Here is a 25,983-nt window from a genome sequence, read left to right as displayed (position 1 = left end):
TCTTCTAACTAGGTGTCCTCCACACACGTCAGCTGGACAGACAACGGAAGAATGTGGTAATGCGCATACTGTAGCGTGAAACCTTTCTTGTATCCATTTCTAGAATAAGTTGAAGGGGATCTTGTTTTCTTGTCTTATCCGCCTAGTAAGAGGAGGGGAGCGAAGAGGCACCCCTCTCTCAGCGCCTTTCCGAAGGCTGCTCTCACCACAGCCAGTAAAATGGTTTGCGCGCGCGCCCTCAAGCGAAGAGTGCGGAGCCGCCGCGTTCGTTCGCTTTGTAAATATGCTTAATACTAGGGCTTTGCGCGGAGATGCATTTTGGGACTTGTAGTCCTTACTCTTGGTTCTTTGACGGAAGACGGGACGGGAAAACTACTCTTCCCGTGAACCCCCGGGGATGATAAGGGAAGGCGGAGGAGAAAAACAGCACACTGGGGCAGGTTGTTGCTATTGCAATCTGGAAACAGCCGAAAAGTCTACAACACGTTGCAAAGAGTGTGGAAAGGAGGAAGTGGAGTTGACCTGCCCGTAGCTTTACTGAGGAAGAAGACGGAGTTTTAATTACTTCGGGGAGGGAAGAGTCCGGAGTCGCGGCTGCTCAAGGGGCAAGGCTCGGCTTCGCTTTTTTACAGAGAGAAAGGAGGTGGGAGGGTGGCGTTTCCCGTTCTCCCTTCGGTGTCAGTCTTGGGGGCGAACGGAACGGGCATTTTCTGCTACTCTCTTCTGCAGGACTCGGGGAGTTGTCGGACTCGGGGCGTCTTTCCCACGTTGCATTTCAGCTCTTGCTCCTCGCGCGCCAGGAGAGCGCGGCCCAAAGGACTCCGAGAGGCCGAGTGGCCTTCCTCCGCTCCGCGTCCCTCCTGACAAAAGGAGACGGAGGCGGTGTCTGGGAGTGTGGGGGGAGCAGCCGCAGCAGAGCAGCAACGCCGCCCAGTTGAGTTACTTTACTTTAGCGGCAGCATTATCGGAGACAGCTCGCAGCTTAAGCAGGCGGGCAATGAACGGCTTCGGCCCCGAGGAAGTGACCCGCGGCGGGGGAGAAGCCGCCGCCGTCCCTGCCGTTGTAGCTAACGCCACCGCCGCGGTGGAAGTCCTGCCGCCCCCACCGCCCCTTCCGCTGCCGACGGCCGGGCTCGGAGCTACTTCGTCGGCTGCCGCCGCGACAGCTGCGGGCTCGGCCGGTCCCCTTGGGTCTGCCGGACCCGGCGCTGGGCAGTTATGCTGCTTGCGGGAGGAAGGCGAAAGGTGTAGCCGAGCTGCGGGCAACGCTAGCTTCAGCAAGCGGATCCAGAAGAGCATCTCGCAGAAGAAGGTGAAGATCGAGCTGGACAAGAGTGTAAGTGTCTTAAATCCGCGGGGAGCTCCTGGCTGAGCTTGATTTGTGATTATCCCTCAGCCGCTTTAGAAGCCGCCATCGCCAGCCCCATATAACCCTTAGATTTACTTGGGGGAGTGGTGGTTATGGTGAAGAAGACAAAAGCGAACCGAGGACAGGGAACGAATGAGAAAGATGCTTTTCCCGAGAAGACAAACGTTCCACGGTTTGATTTTGTTCGTGTCTCGTTCCCTTAGTTTTAGGACGGTTTGGCTGGCTTTCAGTCCCTGGAAAAACATCTCTATTGAATGAGTGGAAGTCCAATTGATTTGCTCTTTCCTTAAACCCCATTCCAGCTTTTTGTGGCGACTTGTTTTGTCCATATTAGGGGCAGGTATTAAATATTTATTTGCGCGGAAAAGGCTTTAGTCCTCGAAAATGTATACTTTAGACAGTGATTTCTTCGATTCCCCCTTCCTTCTTGCAGCTCTTTGAAGGGTTAGCAGTTCCAGAGCTTTTTGTTTCTGTTTTTGTTTGCTCTTGCTGTGTAGTTGGCTGTGGGCTGACGCTGCAAAAGCTGAGCAGCCTCAGCTACTGGTCTTTGTGAGTGTGATTGGAAGTAGCTTCTCTCGTTGCTTTTTTATGCTATTGTCTCTCTTCATCTCATTCTTTCTTTTCCCCTTGAACGTGATGGCGGAGTTTAACATAAAGTCGTGTGAACGGCTCCTGGCAAGAATTTGCAAGTATTGTTTATCAGGACCGATTGTTTGTGTGAATATGTGTTTCATGGAGTGTTTCTGTTTCCCCCTGGAGAGGACAGTACTTGACTGCTCCGCCTCGTGCTGCAGCGTTGCACGTCCCATTTTTCCACTCTCGTCTTCCCCTTGGCAGCCATCAAGCTCTTAGAATACCTTTCTTTTTTAAATATCAAATGCCCAAAGATACATTCGTCGCTTCTGCATACTAAACAAAAGAAGGAGAAAAATCCATTCAGTGCGAGACATTTGTAAAGTCAAAGCACGTATTCCAGACAGTAAACGTCTGTCGGCTTATAGTTCCCTAATGCAGAGCGGATACTTGTGATTTTTAACCGGAAAGAACAAGTCTGGGCTATGTCTCGTTATTGGTACTGATGGAGTTAAAGAGTGTTATTAAATGTTGGCAGCGTGTGCAACGGTTGGTTTGAGAATGATATGAAGGCTCACATTTTGTTTAAAAAAAAAAGTGGGGATGATCTGATTGCTTGCCAAACATGCTACTTATTATTACTATCTCTGTTCTGGTTTAGGAATAATAAACTCTTCTGGTGTGACCCTTGGTAGATTAATAGCCCAACTAGAGAATTTATTTTTACTATAAAATTAGAATTCAATGAGATGTTTTGTCCTTAGCAGATTGATTTGGAATTGTTACCTTATTGTGTGCTGCTAAATACTTTCTTGGCAATAAGCATTATTGGGTACTGAAAAACAAGTAAATATGGTTAGACATGTAATGCTAATCTGTCCCACATTGTGCAGAAGAAAATATCCTGGGAGGGTGGTATGTAAATTAGTGAATTCTTCCTGTGGCTTTGGGTTAATCAACATATTCACATGGAGACTGACATTGCATTGATCCGCAAGCAGGCACCCGTCTGGAAGAAATAGGTAAAGGCCAGGTCCTAGAACATAAATTAATGTCATATATACCTAGTTTTTCTTCCATGTGTATATGGATAAAGGACATTTTGTTCATTGGATTTCTCTTCCTTCTAATAGGAACGGTTCTATATGTATGAATAATGTGTGGACCATCGTGCATGTTGTACAGCTGTAGTTCCTGCTGTCAACCATGTAAGACCCCAGGGTGGTCTGCCTATTATCATACTGATCTTCCTCCACTATATTGTCCACTGAAAGAGGGAGAAAAGAAATTGGGGAATCTGGGGACAAATAATATTCTATCCTTACATATGATCCATACAAATTGGATATGTAAGTGCATAAGAAAGGAGGCAAACTGAAACTGCCTGATGACTCTGGGGAAGGAGACAGATAACAAACAAAAACCAGGTTGTCTTTTCCATGGCATGAAGGAAATCAATATTGTACAGTATATGGGTACAATAAAGGGCATTGTTTATGTTATAAGGTGCTAGTATCAGTAGAATGGGCAGGAAGCTTCCTTAGAAGAGCAGAACATAGAGGCTGTGGGTCAGCCCATAGTCAGGTCAACCCATGTTATCAGATTCTGTGTTCCTGCTGTAAAAGTCATGTTATAATTTACACAGCTTTGGTAGGTCCTGTGTATCATTACAGAAAGTATATAACCTGTAACCTTGTGGGCTTTGGGAGTCTTCAGCATTCCTTTGGTGAGCAGCCCAGTGATCCCTGTAGTTGTACGTGCCAATAAAATATACTTTGTTGCATCTATCACCAAACTCTTTAGTTCTTTACTAAAGTGGGCATTTTTTTCCTGCAACAACTTGTTTCTAGAGTAAAAATAGCAATTTTAATATTGTGTATACTTCATTAAATTATCCATATATTATTTTTTCCTTGACAAAATGGCCATTGTCACTTTATAGCTTCTTTGTTATTGGATTTTTAATGCAAAATACCTATTTTGCATAGAATACTGTCAATTCGACTTTTGCAGTTTAATATTCTAAAACATACTAGAAGCAATGTAAAATTGCTGAGCTGTTAGGGAATTGAAAACTTCCTTTTCTGTATAAACGATTGTTGTCATTTTCATGTCTGTACATTCTGTATATATGTAAACACAGCATCACTTGATTATCTTTGTAGTTTACTTAGCCAGAATAGGGATAAAAAGCATTTGCTGAGCCATGTTGGTTGCACTGCACTAACTAACTAAGGTGCCAAATTTCCTCTTACATGAACTAGTGCAATGAGATGGGTTTGTGATTAATATCATTGCCTTGCTTACTATATTAGTAAAATTCTTTGAAATTGCATGTGAATTATGACTTTGGGAAATGTTACAGAGATGCATATTAAACTAACTCTTTAAACTTTCAGGCAAGGCATCTTTATATTTGTGATTTCCACAAAAACTTAATTCAGAGTGTCAGAAACAGAAGAAAGAGAAAAGGCAGTGATGATGATGGTGATTCACCAGTACAAGACATCGACACGCCAGAGGTAGATTAATATTTCTTCTCAGAATTAATCTCTGCATGAGTATGCTTGTACATGATATGAAAACAGTGCTTTGTTCAAAAACTTGGTGGCATAGATATTTATTGCATCTCATTTAGTGCTAATATATAGTATATATAGCCATCCCAATTTGCATAATTGTGATTCCAGAGAGTGAGGTTCTTCAGATAATTGTGTTTATGTTTGGGCTTACTTCTAAGAAGTTTTGGAGTAAGAAAATATAAATGCCAATAAAATATGAATTATGACTTTGAGACATACAGACCTGTATTTCAACAACATCTGGAGCATCATAGGTTTTATCCATCTTGGTTTATATGATGAATGAAAAATGGTTGTTGAAGAGTTTTGTATTTTAGGTTTTCCCCAGCATGTGTGTGTTGCTGTACTGTAAGCTCATTACTAGAATGAGACAACACGTTAACTTTACCACATGAAGCCCATTGTTTAGTAGTCTATTCTAATAGCAGCTTTCTGGATTTGTGGCACTTCCCTACCCCCCAGTTCCTATAACTTGTGATATTTTAAAATAGACTTTCTGGAGACTGAAATGGGGACCTTTCATTGGTAAAATATGTACCTTCCTTAATCAAAGAGTTCCAGTGGCACCATCCTGATAGTAGCTGATGATGGGCTAAAAGCACTCCATGCAAAGCAAAGCAGTCATGTGCTGTAGGTTACAAAATGAAGAGCATATCACTCAAAATTTCATACAATATTTGCATGATAAAATAGGCTGACGATTAGCCTCAAGTTAAAGAACCATGTTACTTCCTTTCTAGGTTGATCTCTTTCAGCTGCAGGTAAACACGCTAAGAAGATACAAAAGGCACTTCAAATTACAGACCAGACCAGGACTTAATAAAGCACAACTTGTTGAAGTAGGTGGATCTTCCCTTTTTATTTTTAGTAAAAAAAATAAATGTGGTATAATATATAGCTTTTCTGAATTGTAGTTCCTAAACGTTTTAATTCTGAGGATTTCTCTTTGTCCTGTTGATTGCTTGCATCTCTCTACCAATTCATTTCTGCAAATCTATCCAAATGCTTTGCTATTCTTTCATGTTGATGGGCATATGGTTTTCCAGTAAAGTTAGGGCCAAAAACTTCTGATCACTTAAAGAGTTTAGCTGTGCAGATTTGGGTGGAAAAAGAATCTGTTGCATTGGAATATGTTGGTACCACATCTTCCTGGTCTGTAGCTGCCTGGGTGTTGGAGTCTGCAGAAAAGGCTCTCCTCTGTGTTCCACGTTTAGAAGTTGTACATCATGTGCAGGTGCAAGGAAATGTCTTTTGGGTAAGCTCCCACTTATTGAATGCCTTTCCTTTGAGTTTCAGAAGGTACTTCAAGACTTGGTTATTTCAAAAGCCCTTCAGTCTTGTTAAATGATGCTCAGAACAATAATGTATAAGAAATAGTTTCATAAATAAAATCAAATGAAATTCTATGCAGATTGCGAAGAACTTGCAGAAGTGAATTCTATGCTGAAAATGGATGTTACTCAATATAACTGCAAAATGAAAAGCACAGAACAAGGAACTGTAACATGTCATAAACAAATACAGCTGGAATCTGAATTGGGTTTAACTCATGGAAAGAGAACTTGAAGACACAGTAGAAAAGTCATTGATAAATGTTGACTTATAATGTTACAACAGTGGAAAAGCAAATCTAGTCCTGGAAATTATCAGAAAAGAGATTAGAAAATAAAACTGCAGGTATTGGTCAATTGCATTTGGAACCTGTTTAATTGGATGCCTTTTCTCAGATGTTTTAAAACTATACTAAGGAAAAATGAAATTATGTAACAGGATTGATTAAGCTTGCTCATATTATGTATATATTACTGATTATCTTGTGTATATTGTTTTTTTTGTTTGTTTGTTTATTTTGGGGGGTTGTTTTTATGCTCTATTAGCCACCCAGACATCACAATGGAGAGACAGGTGGCCACGTAAATTGAACAAATGAAATAATGTATGGAAAGAAAGAGTAGAAATAGAGCTAGTAGAGTAGGTAAATAGGTTAAATATAATTAGTAGAATAAGTTAAATTCACCAAATTTAACCAGGGATATTACCAAGGAAACTGATAAGTTGTAGGATCAAGACAGCCCAGATGTAATATGTCATGAAACTTCTGGGTTTCAGTATTGTAAGATTATTTCAGTTATTTTCAGCAAGCAGCAGTTGATTGAATCAAGCTCACTATTTGTGTATCTTGGGGGTATTTCAAAAATTTGGAAAGCTTTTCGGAGTTCTTCAGTCTGCTTAGCATAAACTTAGTATAGTATAGGTGTAAATGGAAAATTTGGCTACCTTACCAACCATGATCATGTATAATTGTCCCAATATGGACACTCGGTGTTTCAGTGTTTTTCTAATTTGCATAAAGAACAGTACAAATTAGATCCTTAACTATATCAAACTAGTTTTCTTACTCCATGAGTGCTAAAATATTCTAAATTCTTTAGGAAAGTTTTGTTGATTTTTTTAACAAGCTAAAAAAAGAAAAGGAAAATGGCATTTTTTACATGTAGTTGAATTCTCAGGAGTTCCAAAAGTTTATAGAGATGATATATCCATATTTGGTAGTTGTATTAAGCTTATTTTACAGTTTACTTTGACAAAGCAGTCTTTAATACATTGCACCACTTCATTTAAGACACAGGATAGCCTAAGAGATATTGTGCTTTTTTATTATTCCTCAGTCAAATCATAATTATAATGTTTTCAATTTTGAATGCACTTTTCAAGAAGATTGGTAATTTAATGCTTCCATTCTGGGATGAATTCATTAAAAGCTTAATAACTTATTCTTATTTTGTTGGCTTAATTCTGAGACACTTGTCTAAAATTTTTGTTTCAATATATAGACAAATACTTTTTTTTCCCTCCAGATAATTGGATGTCATTTTCGGACTATTCCAGTGAATGAAAAGGATACCTTAACCTATTTCATCTATTCAGTGAAGAATGACAAGAACAAATCTGATCTAAAAATGGATAGCAGTGTTCACTAAATAAGCAAACTTAAGACTCACAGACCTAAAGACTGTTTTGAATGTGCTGAGCTTTCTTTGTATTAGTATTCAGAGAATCCTGATGTTATTTTTCTTGGGGAAAATACTGCTCTCATAAATTAGGTTTCCATGATAAAGTATTTTAAATAAATACTGTTGATGTTTCTGTGCCTATATCTGAATAATACCTGATATGCGTGTAAGCTTTAATGTTAAAGCTCCCTTTCATTTATTGGAATCAGCAGAATTATTATGTCCAAAGAATATTTTAAGGCTTATACTTCCTCAGGTATATATATATATTTTATCCTTAATACCTTCCTAAGCAACATTTAAATATCACGTAAGGCCATAGTTAAGAGTACTTTTCCATTCTAGAGATTTGTCTCCCAACTAAGTTAATGCCTGTTTGTGTAAAAAGCTGGGAAACTCTGGTTTGCAAACAGTGTTTTATGCTAAGTAATTTTGTATGATGTCTGAATTCATTGATCGTTGCATCTGCAATGCAGCTGCAGAGGATTATCACTTTGGAAAGGGAGAACTTAGAACTGAAATAATAGAACCACATGCTTTTGTTACCCAAGATACACTTCACCCATTTGAATGTAGCTCATGCTTTTTAAATGCATACAGATTTTATAAGGAAGGAGGCTGAGCAAGAATAAGTGCATTTAGCTATAACGTTCCTTGGTGGCTTTGTGTGATTTTGAATATTTAATCTCAGAGTGAGTGTCCTCAAATGCTCTCCCTTGCACACATTTGTCCTTTATCTATGGTGTATGATAAAAATAATGATAAAAACAGTGCTTGTGTTTTCCTCTCAAATTTCTCTCATTGTGTGTAAAGTCTGTATGCATTTAAAATTGATGCAGGCTTGTTTGGAAAATCCAGACATGTTTTGCTTTCTAAGCCATGACTAACCTAAATCATGATTTAGTATGACATCTGAGTTGAGCCTTAATGTTCACTTGTGAGCATCAACTACTTCAAAAGGAACCAATATTCTTTATTTTATGTAGGCTGATAATTAGGATATGTAGCTCTTTGGATAGGAAGCAAAAAGGCATTTTTGAGAGGTGTGGACATGCATTCTGAATCTCTGAGCACTTCTTAAAGATGCTGCATTTTTTTCCCCCCTGGGCTTGCCCAGTATCTGCAAAGACTCAGAAAAATACATGTTTAACTAAGGAAGCACTGGCATGGATGTGCTTGGAACCTTATCTCAAACACATATTTTCCTGAAATCATGTGGCTACTATGCAGCTTTTAGGAGGTACCAAGAGGTATAGTATGTACAATCATGCCAGCACCTTTTCTTCTTTCCACATAAAGTGCTATCTCTACTTATTTATTACACTAGAGTCTAAAATTAATGTCAAACTATTTGTTTTTGTGGTCTCCCATTTTTTCAGAAACTCTCATTGTACTGGGAATGTCTTGAATTGCTGTCCTATCTGCTGCATTTTGCATAATTGATTTATTTTCTTCAGTAGCAGACACACAATAGTTCCAGCTGCCTTAGGTGAGCTGGAGTATGAAAAGTAGCTATTTGCAGTTTATACAATCACAAATAGGTGCTAGCAGCAGCAGTTTGCCAGTTGATTGTTACATTGCTGAATATTGCAAGGCAATATATTCCAGGAGTATTCATCAGAGCTGTGACAAGATTTGTGTTTTGCAAGTTAATTGCAGGGGTTTTTTTGTTTTTGTTTTAATTTCATGGATTTGTAAGGCCACCCAACTCACACATTGTGACTCTGGGCCACAAACAAAAGTAAACAATAACAAAATACAACATTAAAAAAGAACAACCCAGTATATAAAATATAAATGTTAAATGGTGAACAAACAGAATCATTAAGCAGCCAAAAGGAAACTCCACTTGACCCAAATGCTTGTGAAAGGAGTCAGGGCATAGCAAAGATGTAGTTTGATGGACCATGATCAGATGTGAAAAATATTTTGTTCACCCAGTGGTACCCTACCAGATCTTCCTGCTACGTTTAAACCTCTATTCCTCACAACCCCATGTACCTCACTGCACATTGTCTCCCAGTCTTGAGTTTCCTTCAAGTATAGCTTTTCTGATGTACATAATAAGACATAGTGGGGAGTGCTGAGTAATTATGTTGGTATCATTAGAATATCAACAGTTTGACAAGTTGACATTAATATGGGAAGTGTAGTGTTAAGAATTTATATTTGAGTGGGCCACACAGTCCTATTCATTTATATGTCCCTATGTTCAGTACAGCTTGTTCCCAGTTCACCACATTTTTAGGCTGAAATTCAATAATTACAATTCTGATTTCTTTCCACTAATTCAAAGGACCCATTTTTGGTGTTAAAATTGATACTGACATTTTTACAGGATTCTCTAAATGTATTTTCTTAGGAGCAAACCCCTTTGAAACAAATGGTATGTAGGCTAAAACATTGGATTATACAAACCTTGAGTAATTTGATTTTGTTTCATTATTGCATTAGAGCTTTGGGAACTTATGATGGGCTCCCTTCATTTCTTCAACAGTAATGTGAGAATAGGCTGAAGAGTTTACTCAGTGTTCTTCATAGTCAAGTTGAAACTTGAACCTGAATCTTGCTCCTGGTTCCAGTATTATAACTACTACATTTTATTAAATCACTTATTTGGCTACAGCATAATCTCTATACGTGAAGTTATTCTGCAGTATTTGCTATTTGGTATCATCTGCCTTAGTATAAGTGGGATATGTGAAAGGTACACAGACTGTCACAGGAAGCTTTATGCTTGCTCTTAGAATGATTCTAGACAATCTAGAATGATTCTAGACAATACAGTAAAAATCAATACCTAATTATCAGGACAAAGCAGGTTTTATTTACATTTATGTTTAAAAAGCAATGAAAGACACCTTTAATCTGGCACCATCTAAATAATTAGGGGCTACAACTGTGGGTTTGGTTTTTGAAATTCCTGGCTTGATCATATTTGGGGGAGTCCCGGCAACGTAAAGCTAATTTTGTCAGTAGGTTCTACTGAACCCAGTGGGGCTTAATTTTGCATAAGCATGCATAGAATTGCCCCAATAGTTTTTTAACAGGACAGCTGCCTATAGTAGCCTTCCTACTCCATGCTAAAAAGCTAAGCAGACTACTTGCATGTTATATTACTACTTGACCTAAAAAACATTCAATAAAAACCATTTAGCAGCTAAACAGTGATGCAGTGAACAAAAGCTGCTTTTCATGAATGTCTTCAACTATCACACTACTGTAGAATTTGTTGTAGATTAGCAATCTCAAGGAAGATTTTCTTGATGGCAATTTTTGAAATCCTGTTCAACAGAGAAATAGTCTGAAAGAGCAACAGGGATCTGTGATATTCCATGTGGGCAAGGGCATTCCAAAGATAAACTGAAGCAATGTCATTGCAGCCTTTCTTCAGATCTTTTGTACATACAGAAGTGAAGTGGGCCACACATGCACCCCAATGTTTTCTCCTGCTTTCAATTTCATGAATGTTCATTAGACCTATGGTAGATGTAACATTTCAGATGATTTCAGACTGATGGACTAGTGCCCAAACCTAGTCTATCAGTGCTAGAACTAATTCGTTTTGTAAATATAAATGCTATTTTGAAAAAGGACTATATAGAGCTTTTAAAAAATACTTAAAGCATTTTGGTTTTCTCACCAAGCTATTTTTCTCCAAACTAAACATACTAATTCAATTGTTCATATGAAGAAATTTAAGTTTTTGTGTTCCTCAAACCATGATGGGTACTAATATGAATGATCAGCTGGATGGTCACCAATGTTGCAGTTCTGCCTTAGATACAAGATCTGAGTATGAATCTATAGTATGTATGTCTACTCAGAAGTAAGTCCTACTGAATTCCACAGAGCCCTACTTAAGAGAAGATGTACAGAACTGCAATCTAAAAAGTAATCGAATGTATTGGATTGTTACAATATTCAATATATGCAATAATTTGACTACTGCTGAGATTTTCATTAGTTTCTATTACAATTATAATAACATAGCGAATAGATGAAGTAAGGCAGATCTTGATCTTCTTACCTTCCCACTTCTTCCTAAATTAAAACAGACCAGCATCAGCATTTCAATTAACTTATTAGATACAATAATACTATTTAAAGTGCTTTCAAAACAATACTGCAAGTTGCATTATAATTAAATGAATTATGTTAATTATAAATATTTAGAAATTTTAATATAATGCTTTGATTTTTGTTGTATAAACATCTTATCCCCCTGTTTAAATTCCAAGCAGTTATTATTGGAATGTTATCATTTCAGCATAGAAAGTTGATACTTGTAAGCAATTATGGATTTAACCAAAGTTCTTTTTTTTCTTTTTTTCTTTTTTTTTTTGTTCTGATCTTGAAGTGGGAATTAGTAAAAAGCAACAGCAGCAGAAAAAAAGGACAGATGTACTTGTCATAAATGGCTTATGCCCTAATTCTTGAATGCTTACTAAGTATTTTTTTTTAAATGTCATCTAAAGTGGAAAGCAAAATTCAGAACAAGATCAGTTAATGTTATTTATTACAAGTACAGTATATTCTACCTATATTACATTGTCATATACTAATAATACTTTTATTATAGCATTGCCCTTTTCTTCATCATAAAACTCAAGGCAACAGCCATCCAGCTGTTCTCCAGATTTCAATGAAAGTTATGGTGTGAACCACTCATGAAAAATATATTTTACTTTGTGTGGTCTATGGGGACGCGGTGGCGCAGCGGCTTAATGACGCTGAAAGTTGCCAGCCAGAAATGGTCAACACTTCAGCGGTTCGAGCCCAGCTTTCACATAGCAGAGTGAGCTCCTGCTTCCTCCCCCAGTTCCTGTCAACCCAACAGTTCGAAAACTCATGTGAGTAGATAAATGGGTACTCTCACTCCGGTGGGAGGAAAAATGCTGGCGGCACCTTGCAAAAGGAGTCGGGAGCAGTTGCCAGTAGCGCGGAAGCTGCGCTCGCCCGAAAAAGGCACGAAGCAACGGAAACCCCGCCTCCTGCACTCGCCAGCTGGGCTCTGCTGTAGGAAAGAGGCACTGGCAAACCACTTCCGAAGCACCTTGCCTTGAAAACTGCAAGGTCTCGTCCAAAAAGCAGTCACTGCAGAGTCTGCAACGACTGAGTGCAGATTAAAAAAAAAAAAGTCTATGGGCACCATTTTTACAGCCCCTGGAACTTCCCAAAGTGGGTAAGTCCAAAAATATTGGCACTGTTTTCAATGACATTAGAGTTTGGGGAGAATGATAAAAGCCAAGGGGTCACTTATTACACCCCTTAGTAAAGCCCCTCCCCCCCACCCTAAATAACTAGCACCATAGAAGTAGTCCTTTTGCAGCTCTCATCATGCCACTTAGACCCTGGATACCCACACATCCTTTTTATAGTGAATGTGTGCAGAGACAAGCATATTTCTCTTTTAATGATACTGCAGTTCATTGCTTGCCTTTCTTGGAGCCGCCCCTATTTTTCTTACTTTTACTAAAAGTTTAAGATATAATTTATGCTCTTGATTTCATTGTATTGTACACACGAGAGTGTGACCTTGGGTATTTCCAGATTAGGTTTCTATTATGCTCTTTCCTTGCTTTGTTCATAGACTTTTGCAGGCCTGCCTGTAGTGGTTTCAATCACATCATTTTCCATTCGTAACACACTCTTTACATTTTTTAAACCACAAGTACAAAATCCATTAATGAGGAAAATGTTGAATAGCTATGTATTATACAGGGCACCTTTTGAACGACAGCCTTCTGTCTACATGCATTCTTTGGCAAAGATGAAAAGAAAAGAAAGAGACGTGTAACTGACTTGGGCCAATGATCATTAAAACTCTTAATAACCACATCATCATCATCATATTTATTTCGGTCATTGACCAATAAAAATACATACAATAAAACAGACAACAATATTACCCCTTTCATCAATAACTATTAGCGACCATTTGCAGGCGAAGCTTACACATTATGTAGCAAAATTTTGCAGCTTTTAAAGAAAAAGATTTGTCTTGATTATTTAGCAAATAATGCAAGTAAAAATTATCGGAATGCCCGGGGAATTTAAATAAAAGAGGGGTAATCAGCTGAAAGCGAATGTCCCTATAATACTGACAATACAAAAGAACATGGACTGTGGTTTCAATGGCACCCGTACCACAGGGGCAGTATTGAATATCTTAAGGGATTTTCCTGTATTAATAACCACAGTGTCTGCAGGTGGTAAAAAAAGGCAAGATGGTGACCATGATGGTGTGGTAGAAGCTCCATTTGTATTTGTGTCACACATGAATTGGAGGTGCTTTGATCATACCATTGTTGCCACCATCTTTTTTTTGGGGGGGGGGGTAATAATTTTATTAAAATTTACAAATACAAAGATAAAAGACTAGTTGCCACCATCTTTTTGACTTCATTCTATGGACACTCTTAGTAGTAACATCATTTTGCAGACACTTTTTTCCCTAAAGTGATCTTGAAAGTGGTTGAAGTGGGCTATTTTCTCTAGGATATTGTAGAATGTGTAATCTCTTAATATTTTCCTGTAACAGGAGATGCAGATCTATGGATAGATTTAAAAAATTGAAATAGTGAAATACAAAAAACGATAATAACAAACAGAGGATGAAAGATATTGTAAGTAGTGGTAATATGATAAAATTCAATCCTTAAGCTTATCATTAAATCTAGAACATATATCAACATATTGCTTCATCTTCTCATTTTTAGAATACAGAGACTTTTCAAAAATAGAAAGCAGGTTCATATTCTGAATCTGTTCCTTAAAATCAGGAGGATAAATTTCCATTTACATAAAATTATTCCTCTGGCTGTGCTCCAAGCTCAACTGAGCCAAAATTCTTCTAGAGAAAACAAATGCCATGTTTTAGGAATATAGTTGAACTTCATATTAAGGTCCTTAACTATAATACTTCTTTCCAAAATTGCACTGACATGAATAATAATCTGAAACCAAAGCAAGACCAGATTATACAAATTAACCTCCAAATTTCCCACAATACCACTGTAAAAAATCTAATGTCCAACCTTTATTAAACATTCTTGGAGGACTTCTGAACACAAAATAGTATATTGTGATGAATGAATTTCATGTTTAAGTCATAAATATATTTTGCATTTCTTAACAGTTGGGCCCATTGATTCTCCAAAACTGGATATTCCAGTTCTTCATGCCACAACTTAGATATTTAACTAATACAAACTTTCATTTTACTTTTTAATTCCTTTTCAAATATTGGGAGTTGAAGTCCACACATCTTAAAGTTGCCAAGTTTGAGAAACACTGAATTAGATGGTTGGTTTCCATTTGAAAACTGCACCTCTTAAGGACTAAATTGCAGGTTCCACTGAGGATGCTAAAGCACCTGGCCATATTGGTTAGTTCGTACATGTTTCAGTTGTAGATACAGTTAAATAAATGCTGTTGGTAAATCATATTCAAAACGCATTCCCTTGAAATCTTTGAAACATCTATTAGAAATCAGCTGATTCCAATTACTAATTTCTTGTTTCACTCAAGCATTCCAATTTTATCTTCCTGGGAAATCTCTGCATTTCAATATTTCCCAGGAAATTAATCATTTCACTTATAGAAGTCCCTAATTTTTATGACTGAATAAAAAAATAATAACAAATAACAAATGATGATTAATAAACTCTGTCTCAGTAAGTATCTGTTCACTAGTGGCTTGAATTCCAGATATAACATCTTGAGTTATGAGTCAGTAACTTTCAAGCTTTCTCACCTGACTCCTAGTAGTGCTAATTAAAACATTTCAAAGAGTATTCAAATTGCTCCGAGTATAGTAGTCCCAATTTCAGCTTTGCTGCTATAAAGGCTTGGTATATTCATCTTTGGGGTTTGCAGCATGCAACAAGTGTGATTCTTCAACCATCTTTTCCAACTGTATAAGATTAGAGTCTCTGAGTCACTTTTGAGGTGAAAATGATAATAGATTTTTGAATGAATGCTTCCTAGTGGATTAACGTATTAGAAAAGAGCCCTAAATGTTTAAAACGAAACAAAACAAAAGCAAATTTCTTCCTTGATATATTCCACCAAGGAGAATCTCTTAAAATTGAGATATTTCAAAAGTATCTAGAATTGGCTGACTTGTCAGTTTTAAATTTCAGAATTTGTATCACTGGAGAATGGTCTGAAATTGCTCTGAGGCCTAGTGAGGAGTCCATAACTTGATCCACCAAAGCAAAAAATAAAAATAAAAATGTTCAAGTCATGTTGACACCCAGTAGCACGCTCAGAAAAAGAAGAGAGGAAAATGTTTTTATTGTTTTAAAAAATTTCTAAGAGTTTGGCCAACAGTGCTGCTGAAGAAGAAGACACGTGTGATGGGACTGCAGGACATCTGTTGGTATATTTGTTGGTATATTTTGGTATATATATTTTCAATGGGCAATTTTGTATTCTCTGCACATGGTACATTCAGCTGTCTTATACAAGTAAATCTGTTGCTTGGTGAGGGGCAAGAGGGAGAAGAGGATGTCAGAGAAAGTTTGGATGGCTCATGAAAAATTACTTTCCAGCAATGAAAACCCTGAGCGGAAATTCCCCTGCTTTAGTTTGTTGATTCTTCAAAGCATTTAGATGTGAATCAAATGTTTCAAATGCTAGGAACAAATACTTTCATGAAGTCCTCTTAACATTGTGAAATTAAAAGCTGTTAAAGGTGAGGGGGAGGGGGGAATAGCAGCTGCAGGGCACACTAGAAAGTGGAGCAAATCAGTGGTTTAGTTGGAAAATAATTTTGCTAAGCCAGGAATCATTAGTCAAGCAGAGTTTCAGATTTTGGTTCTGCCACAAACTCATAGCATTAAAAAAATAAATCAGAATTGAAGTATATCTGTGCAATCCATCTGAGAGCAATCCAATCCCATGTGGAAGCCAGTATTCATGATTTTCCCCCCTCGGCCATTAGTTGCCCCACCCTCCCCTTCTGTTCTTTTCTTTCTCTTCAATCAAAATAATAAATTAAATTAGATAAATTTAAATTAGATTTAGCTCTCATAGTGTCCAATAGCCTGCATCAGTAGTGCATTGCACTTATTTTAATGGCTTCATTTGTGGCACGGTTCCCCAACTTCAATGCTGCCAAATGGTGGACTTCAACTTTCAGAATTGTCAACAGTAGCCTTGTTGGCTGGGCAATTCTGGGAGCTGAAGTCCATAGTCCCAGAAGGAATTCCAGTTTGTGATACATACCTGCAAATGGCTCAAAGTGTCAAGCAGTAAATTACAACCGGGAATGCTACAGCATAGCACAGCACATAACAGCCATCTGAAAAGAGGAACAAAAGGACTATTCATAAACAACCTGCTTAAATATCAGATAGTATGATAATTGTGTTTATGACTCCAACGTGGCATCCACAGAGGCAATGTTTGCGGATGCCCGCTAAGTTCCCTGCTTTGATTGTGTTTTAAACAATGAATGGGAAGCAAGTATGCTTCCAAACAAAACATTAACTTGAACTATAACCTGTATTTCCAACAATGCATACTTAACACGCACACACCCTTCAAAAAATAGAGTAGCTACAGCTTTTTTTTTTTGCCTTCTGGTATTTTGTGAAAATGGCCTTAACATGATTTCTAAATTCCAGATGGGCTCACTACTAGTCCCAAGACTTGGAGATCCTTGTTGGGTGCATCATCGGGTTCTCTACATAGTGTTGCCTTCCTGTTTTATAGCTCACCTTTCCTATCCAGTGTCTACTTTTGACTGATTTCTTGTATTTCAGGTAAGAAGATAAGCTTGATGGCCTTATTAATGTAGTTATTCGCTGCAGATAGCATGTTGTCTCCCCAAACTGGAAAGATGAAACAAGAGGCTGTTCTTTGTTCTCTTTGGCATTAAATCAAATTATACCTTACCTGTATCAACCATTTGTCTGGCAATGATATGGGATGAATTTTGAGGAATAGGACCTAATTAATCATCCCATTTTTGTTTTGCGACTCCTTTTTTTAAGCTAAAGTTTAAAGGCTTACGTGTGAGTGATGGGCAATGCATAGTAAATCTGCCCTTCTACTGAGTGAAAGAATCTCTAATGCTTCTGCTGCTGTCTTCCAATCAACATTACTCCTCTTTGGTGTACTATCTCTAGTCTCCATAGATACACAATCTATGGCCATGGGGCTAAATGTGTCGTCCAGTGCTTTTCTGCAGCCTCCTGTCCCCTCATCCATTGCCACCAATTTTTAATACATTAAAATGATTTTAGGATTGGATAAAGTGAAAAAGGATGGGTAAAAAAAAAAAAGAAAGAAAGTGGGTGAGATGTAAGAAAATTGTGGCTTGTGTTCTGGACATGCTTCTTTTTGTTTTGTAATTCATCCCCCCCCCATTCTTCCTCATGCATCCTCAACACATTCCACAATAGGGGCATCCACAGGGAAGGGTAAAAAGAAACCTCAAGAAGGCAACTGTGTCCGCATATGCCCCTTGACCCCCCTCCCCAGAAAAGGTTATACATTCCTGAAGCTGAAATATTTATGTATTCTCTTTCAATTTGTTCTTTCTTCTATTATTCCTCCATTATCTGTTGTGCCTATTTCTAGATTTTAAGTACTTGCAGCAGAGACCCAAGTTCTCATTCTTTGGGAAGTACCATATAGGTCATTGGTGCTACATTAATTGATTAAAAATAGCTTGAAGATATTACATTATCAATAAGCCACAAACCTGTCCACACCTCTTTTTCCAATTTATTTATATTTATATTTAGAAGCTACCCATCTCATAGCAACTCTGGGCAGCTTACAAATTACAGCAACATTCAAGACAGAATTTATTTTTACTTCAAAAATTCTGCATTGTAATAAAATCAAAGAACATTTATCCACTGTTCCTGTCCCTAAATAGGAGTGATCATTTGTATAGGTAGCTGCATGCTGCAAGATTATCTTGTGCTATGTTCATTTAAGTTATTCTCCAGCCCAGCCAAATCCCACATGTATGGGAACTGATAACCTCTGTGCAGAAGATCACTCATTTGATTAGCCCAATGTCAGCATCTAGGTCAGAAGTAAGCACTATTGAACCCATGGCAAATATACTTAGCTTTTGCAGTATTCTGCCACGAATCATGAGGATATTAACCTATTTTGATTTTTAGACAAGATGGAAGTTATCACAATTTTATTCATAACACTATCATATATATATAATGGTGATATCTTCACATATATACACACACACACACACATACATACACACACGCGCGCATACATACATATACATTGTGTGTGTGTGTGTATATATATATATGTATATATATACACACACACACACAGAGTATGTATATGTATGTATGCGTGTGTGTGTGTGTGTGTGTGAAGATATATAAAATTATCATTCCCTTCAGTTATCTGTTGATCTTCCACTGAATCTATTAACTGCTAAAACATAATATTGGGTAATAATCATTATGTAAGCTTCATGAGATGATGCAGTGGACTGGATCCAGAGTCATTGGGAGTCAGGCAGCATATAAATTTAATAAATAATAATAATAATAATCCAGACTTAAGCATATGTCAAATAAAACTTTGAAAATAAGTATAAAAATAAGTGTTTTCTTGGCTATCCATGGTAGTCTTCCTCAACACCAAAGTTCAAAAGCATCAGTATCGTTTCTATCCTGCTTCTTCAAAGCCCAACTTTAGCTTTCATTGATGTCACAGGGAAAACCATCTCCCGCATGATTCTGATTTACGTAGTCATAGACATGTCATGGTATCGGAATATCTTTTCCAAAGCCTTCATTGCCACCCTACTGAACTTTAGTCTATAGTATATTTCTTGGCTGCTGGTTCTTTTACTGTTGAAAAGGCAGGTGCTATCAATCACTTCAGTATCTTCACTGTCAGTTTTATGGTTGATTGCTGAACCTATTTTGATTTTGGTCTTCTTTATATTTAATTATAGTCCCATTTTTTTACTATGCTCCTTGACTTCCATTACTAGAGCTTACAGATTATTTGCCTTTTCAGCTATCAGAGTAGGGTCATCAGCACAGCACAGGTTATTAAGCCTTCCTCCAATTTTAAAGCCATGTTCATCTTCTTACAATCCAGCATCCCTCAATATATATTCAGCATATAGGTTGAATAAATAACAAAAAGTATATGGCTGTGTCCCATTCCTTTGCCATCTTGTTCCATTCAGACTGTGGCTTCCACTCCTGTGTATAGGTTTCAGATTCTCATTTTCCTAAGGACTCTCCACAGCTTGACATGGTCAACACAATCAAAAGGCAATGAATCACATATTGGGTTCTTTTTAATATTCATTTTAAAAATGGTCTGTGACCACTTCAATGAGAGATAGAAACTCCAGTTTTTCAAATTTCCGAATGTTGGCATTCCAGACTCCAGCCACAAGTATCCCATCTTGCTTGCAAGTTCTGTTGATTTCAGACTGAACTTGACCATAAAACTCATTAACTTCCTTTGCCTCTGTCAAGGTGGGAGCATAAATTTGGATAACTGTCATATTAAAGGGTTGTCTCTGATGTCTAATTTTTTATCATGTCAATTACTGCATTATACCTAAAGATTGCCTTCGTTATATCCTCCCTGACTATGAAAGCAACTCTGTCCCTTCTTTGTTTTTTGTGTCTTCTGACTGAAGATGTCCAGTTCCAGTTCATTTCAATTAGCTGATGTCTAAGATGTCAGTCTGGAGTCAGTTCATGTTATCTTTCACTGTGTTTGAGCTTTCCCTTATCCATGCTTCTTATGTTCCATGATCCCACCATAATTCTGTCTTTACAGCTCTGGATGTTCTTTTCCAGACTGGCAACATCAGCAACTAGATGCCCAAAAGGCTTTAATCTAGTTGTGTCATAAAACATCATTAGTACTCTGAAAGATCTACAGCATTTCCTCAATAGCATGTTGAGTGCCATCTGACCTGTGGGGCCCATCATCTACCACTATATCATCAATAACTTTATATTGTCTGTCCATGTGGTTTTCTTGGTAAAATACAGGAGTGGTTTCTCTGGGACAGTATGAAATGAAGCCTTTGCTGTTGTCAAGTAATTACATGCCTTCAGCATCTTCTAAATTGCTGCTGCCGAGTATAGGTGCCTGTTTGCTTTAGCTGGACATTTGGGATAACCTTGGATGACTTGGAGTAGGGTCTCTTGGCTTACATTTCCAGCATTGTTTGCTCACCCCTCTCAAGAGCATCTTCCCCCCACAATGAGGCAGCATAGAAGGATGGAGGGGGGCAGGTGGGGAAGAGGGCTCAATCCAAACATTCCTATAATACCAGCTATCTCCAGCAGTGTATTCAAACAATCCACTTCAAATGAATATAAATCCCTGTTTATAAGGAGACTGCATAAGAAAACATTTGGAAAGCATCCGGTCAAAATGCCTCTGCAAAAGCCAGCAATCTAGTCTCGCAGCCCAAGCCAAACGTCAGAAAGGACAGTTCCCAATTACTGGAGGGATGGGGAATTGTTTTGGGAGAAAAGGGAAAGGGCTACCTTAAACCTGGAACAGCTAACAGTGAGTTTAAGCTGCTTCACCTGTGAGCTGAAGATGAGATGAAGACATATCATGACGAGATGAAGTTTAAGCAGAGACATGTTTATGCTGTAGTGAGGTGGAATATGAATATGAACATTTGGTCTTTGTTTGGCATAATACACTCTATTATGTAGGTAGAGCAAGGAAAAATAAGTCAGTGGGGCCAGGACAAAACAGAAGTGGACTTAAATTAGATTTTAAAAGTTAATCTGATCTTTTTCTCTATTTTAATGTTATTTTCCCCTCTGTTTAATTAATTATGACAGCGGCAGCTTTAAGAAGCCTTGAAGGTCCCATTCAAGGCATTCAGAGACTACAGATGGCTCTCCATTTTTGGTGCAGATCATAAGAAATATGGGACAAAGGTCACATTCAGTAAATGGCACTTTCCCAAAACTTGTTGAAAATCACTGCATTTTTTCCTCTTAGATTCTGTGTTCCAAATGAAAAAGTTAAAAAATATAGTTAAAAAGAACCACTTAGCAATTTCTGACTTTTTTTTTTTCTTTAGGAATAAAGGAATCAGGAAGTGCAGACACACAGTTGCTAAAGTCTACAAACAGGAAAGCCTTTTTCTACATATTTTATTAAGGGTTTTTTCCCCCATGCTTTGTAAAGGAGAACCCTTAAGATTTCATACTTTGTGATCCTCAAAATAATTCTGTAGAATAACTTAGTCTTAACAGAGTACCCAATAACATCTAGTGAGCTTCATGGCTGACTGGAGATCAAAGCCAGTTGTTCCAACATCCACCCCACTGGATCCATTAAATGATGCTGTCTGTACCATTGAGGTACCACAGAGAGCACTGTCCTAAGAGCTAATGGGCTGCCTGCATCTGCTGCACTTTGAAGAGAAGAAAATCTGTTAAAGGGCTGCTTGTTGCAAAAAATGGGGCATGAGTTCAGGATGATGGATTACTGAAAACTATGGCTAGAAAATAAGGAAGATGTGACAATCTGTTTGCCTTGCAGAAAGAAGCCAGTTCAATTTCTGTACATTAAGAAGCTGTTAAATGGGGAAAATGTTAAAAATTTGAAGGTATACGATAATAGATTAGCTAGCAGAGAGGCGTTAGATGCTGGAATTATTTTGTGTAATAATCTCTTGTAATAATCAAGGTCATGCTTTCAACACACAAACACACTGTTCATTTCTTGGTTATCTACAGCACACCAATGGTCCTCATTCTGACTGTTCAAATCCTGATTTTAAGGTTATCTGGCTCCACCTGGTGGTCCTAGAGAGCAAAGAATTTTTATTTATTTATACATGCATATGTAGCTACGTACAAATTACCCTGCGTATTTCTATTGGAAAGTGTTGCTAATGCAAAATTGGTAACATCTAAAACAGGCAGAATTGGGGGGCTAACCAACACATACACATCCATTTGCCACAAGACTTTTTATCACCTTTTCCTATTTATTTTTGGGTAGGCATTATAAACTAGACTTAAGCACCATCCTTGTTTAAGCCTTGCCATATGTCATAGAGGGGCAACCTGAGGTAGGAATGGTAGACTGATGAAGCCAGAAACTGGTTACTGGAGGACACCCAGAATTAAATAACTGGTCTTTGTGGAGGTGATGATGGGAGATGGGATTTTGGTTCCACTTTGGGCAACGAATATGGTTCATATCTATACAACAAGATGTGAATCCTGTGTCACTCCATTCAATTCCCATCATTTCCAACCAGTGTGGTCAAAGATAGGGATGGTAATTGTAAAAGTCCTCTAACAGCATCTGGCTGACCACACATTTTCCATACTTGAAAATGTTAAGGTTACAGGCAAATAAAACTCTTTCAGAAAGATTGTTACAGAAATTGTCTCCACAACTTCCTTCTCATGGAGTAAAATTCTCTCTCTGAGAGGTTTAAGATTCTATGAAATAATTTAGTTCCTGGAAGTGGTGGTGGTGGTGGTAGAAAAGCCAATATTAATTGATTTATCCATCTTTGCATTTGCTTATGTCCTGCTAATCCCAGCTCTGTTTCTGAAGATTAAGGACTTTCTGGATTGGGGTTTAATTGTTATAACTAAGAAGGAGGAAGGAGATCAGTGACATTTGCATCTTCTGCATGTTAGCTAAACTGGGTATTACTTGCCATTTACGTTAAATATTTTCATGAGTAGAAAACAATTGAAGACACTTGTTTATGTTATATACATTTTCAATAAATTCTGTCAATTATTCAGCTTTTTTATCACTCTCTATCCACTTTCAAGCAGTTTAGAATAGTGGTTCTATAAGTAAAGATATAGTTGTAGTTCCCTGTTCTATTGTTTTAAATATACCAACAAAACGTGTGCCTATAAGAGGATGGCTTAAATTCATGTAGATGAACTCTTAAGTTACGAGAATGATGGGCTTGGAACTAGAGAACAAATCTAGATTCAGATCTGTTATGTTCATCTGTGATGAAGTTCATTTAGAAAGTGATTTTTTTTTTTCAGCCTTACTTACTGCTCAGGGTTAGGGTTTATATTATCAATTTATATTATATTTTCATCTATAGTGGGCACTCATAATTGAACTCTTGTGCTAGGGTGCAGAAGTGCATGTATGATAAGCATATGTTATAAATGGAAGAATTTGGACAGCACCCAGTCAGTTTCCGGCTCAAACCAAAAGGCAGCGTAGACATTTCTTAACAGCATATTTGCTACATTTATTACAATAGTTCACTTGCATAGAAAATAGCACTCTGCTGAAACTTCTCTGAAATCCACATATTTTGTAAACTTGCATTACTGCTGTCCCAGAAAGATCAAGCCAATATAAGGGCTTTGCTTTGCTTTGCTTTGCATTTCTGGTTCCCAGAGGTTCATATAACACATGCCAGGTATGGTAGCAGATCCTCTGGGCAAAGAAGTCTTGCAGGTCTTATTAGTCTGTGAAGTGAATGTGAACAAACCATAACTTGGTTGCTTTTGGTTTCACACAATGTGTGATGCCATCCATTATGACTTAATGTTATATGTGAACTATGGCTTACTCAATAACCTATAGCTTTAGAAAGTTCTTAGTTAAGCAGGATGTGTGAGCCCAACCAATTATTTTAAAGAATCCCAAAACCATACGAATAACTTTCCATTAGGAATTCATTTCAAGAAATCTGCCTTAGTAGAAATTGGATATTTGAACCATTGTCATGGTTCTTTTCTGTGAATCTAGTGGGAAAAAAAGCAATATATAGTAAGAACTAGGCTTATAATGCATAAGTGGGAGTCATAATACTTTCCACTCCACTATGTACTAATTGGTGTTCCTTTTTAGGGCCAATTTGATGTAAATCATTGGAAATTTTTAATAGAAAGATCATACAACCTCCAAACCAGCCAAGAATTTTAGTATCAGTCACCATATCTCACCACAACTTTTTTTTTCATAAAACTCTCCTGAAGATAAAAACGAAGACATGAAAAAAGTAGACTTTTCAGCTGCGTGAAGAAAAAGTGAGTGGTCACTATAAGAACCCATTCTTGTCTCATAAGAGGTATATTGGCCAATACAAAAGAGGGGACACTTTTCTAGGTCCTAGCAGCTGGGGTAGAGGAAAGATAAAATTATCACTGACAATGCAACAGAATAAGGTGCTCCCAAACCAGAGGTTCCTTAAATTAATCTCTAAGATTGGATTTTAAACTAAAGGTAAAGTGGATAGCCTTAATAAGAAAAATAAATCCATTGTCATTCATACACATAACCAGTAAAAGGCACTAAAGAACTCTTCAAATGCTACTGTAATTGCCCCCAAATTTACAAGAAGACCCATTGATTACAGTACCATTTCCATACATCCTGAAAATAATTGCAATATGTGCTAATGTAATGATCAACTTTTTAAACGTTTTCTTTCTCCAATTCTGTGTGGCCATTTTTATGAAATGGAATGCCTTATGCACAACACTGGTGATAATGATGATTCCCTAACTTTCTTCCGTAACTTAGAAAATAGTTATTCCATAATTTTCAGAATACTGTAATAGAAATATAGGGCTTCAGATATGATTCCAAAAGGATACCTTGGAGTATCCAGGGGCAGGAAATATAGCTGTTTCAAAAACTTGCAGACAGGTGCTCTGTTCACACCCAAAGTACATTTTTTTAAAAAATCAGATCTGAAACATTGCACAGCCCTACTAGAACACCATAGCTGTGCTGTTTGTGTCTTTCCTTCTTTTTTAAACTTCAAAAGCAAAACATTAAAATACTTTCTGCATACTGTGGAGGAGGCTTACGCTACTTGAAAATAGTTTAGGACAACATTAGACAAAATTGTATCTATTCATTTATTTTTAGAAACCTATCTGTTTCTCAGTATTTTAAAATAGCGTGAAGGCCACATAATTCCATCTGACCAGCATTTTCATTAAAGCAAACAATAAAACAGTTAAAAATTATCCAGCAGAAAATGATAAGAGCAACATATAGCAAAATGAAATATCAAAGGTGCACTGGGTATGAAGGACCGCTGGGTGGATCCAGTGCTGGTGTGAAAGAGGTAAAACAGAGAAGCAGGAAAGAAGCAAATGAAGATGAAGTTCTGGCTTTACAAGCACTACTAAATCAACTGGTGGAAAACAGAAACATCAAAAGGCTGATTTATGTAGAGAGGTGATAAGCAAAGCAAAATGCAAGAGATCTCAGTGGCAGCAGAAGATCGAGATCTCCTTTTCTTAGTGGGGAAGAGAAAGATGAGGACTGTCATAGCAAGGGAAATCTGTATCAGAATGGATCAGTGTAAGCCAGAACACTCAGGACTTTAATGTTCAACACCACCAAAAAATGTGTCCATAAATGGATTAACTGGTAGTGTCAATTCTTTTAAAATGGTTATATAGGAAAATGTCTACTTGAA

General features: G+C 37.5%; 1 protein-coding gene across 1 annotated transcript; it reads left to right on the top strand.

Annotated features, from left to right (window-relative positions):
• Positions 1–254: 254 nt before the first annotated feature.
• On the top strand, positions 255–25,983 carry SAP30 (Sin3A associated protein 30). Its single transcript, XM_007430033.3, has 4 exons — positions 255–1,336; positions 4,342–4,464; positions 5,265–5,363; positions 7,383–25,983. Exons 1-4 carry the CDS (start codon positions 998–1,000, stop codon positions 7,503–7,505), a joined length of 684 nt encoding a protein of 227 aa, XP_007430095.1. The 5' UTR covers positions 255–997; the 3' UTR covers positions 7,506–25,983.

The sequence above is a fragment of the Python bivittatus genome, unplaced genomic scaffold, assembly GCF_059951505.1.
Source record: "Python bivittatus isolate LINGU-HERP-01145 unplaced genomic scaffold, Pbiv_v1 ctg000070_np1212, whole genome shotgun sequence".
Taxonomy (NCBI): domain Eukaryota; kingdom Metazoa; phylum Chordata; class Lepidosauria; order Squamata; family Pythonidae; genus Python; species Python bivittatus.
Note: the sequence above shows the minus strand (reverse complement) of the source record. Positions and strands in the feature narration are given on the sequence as shown.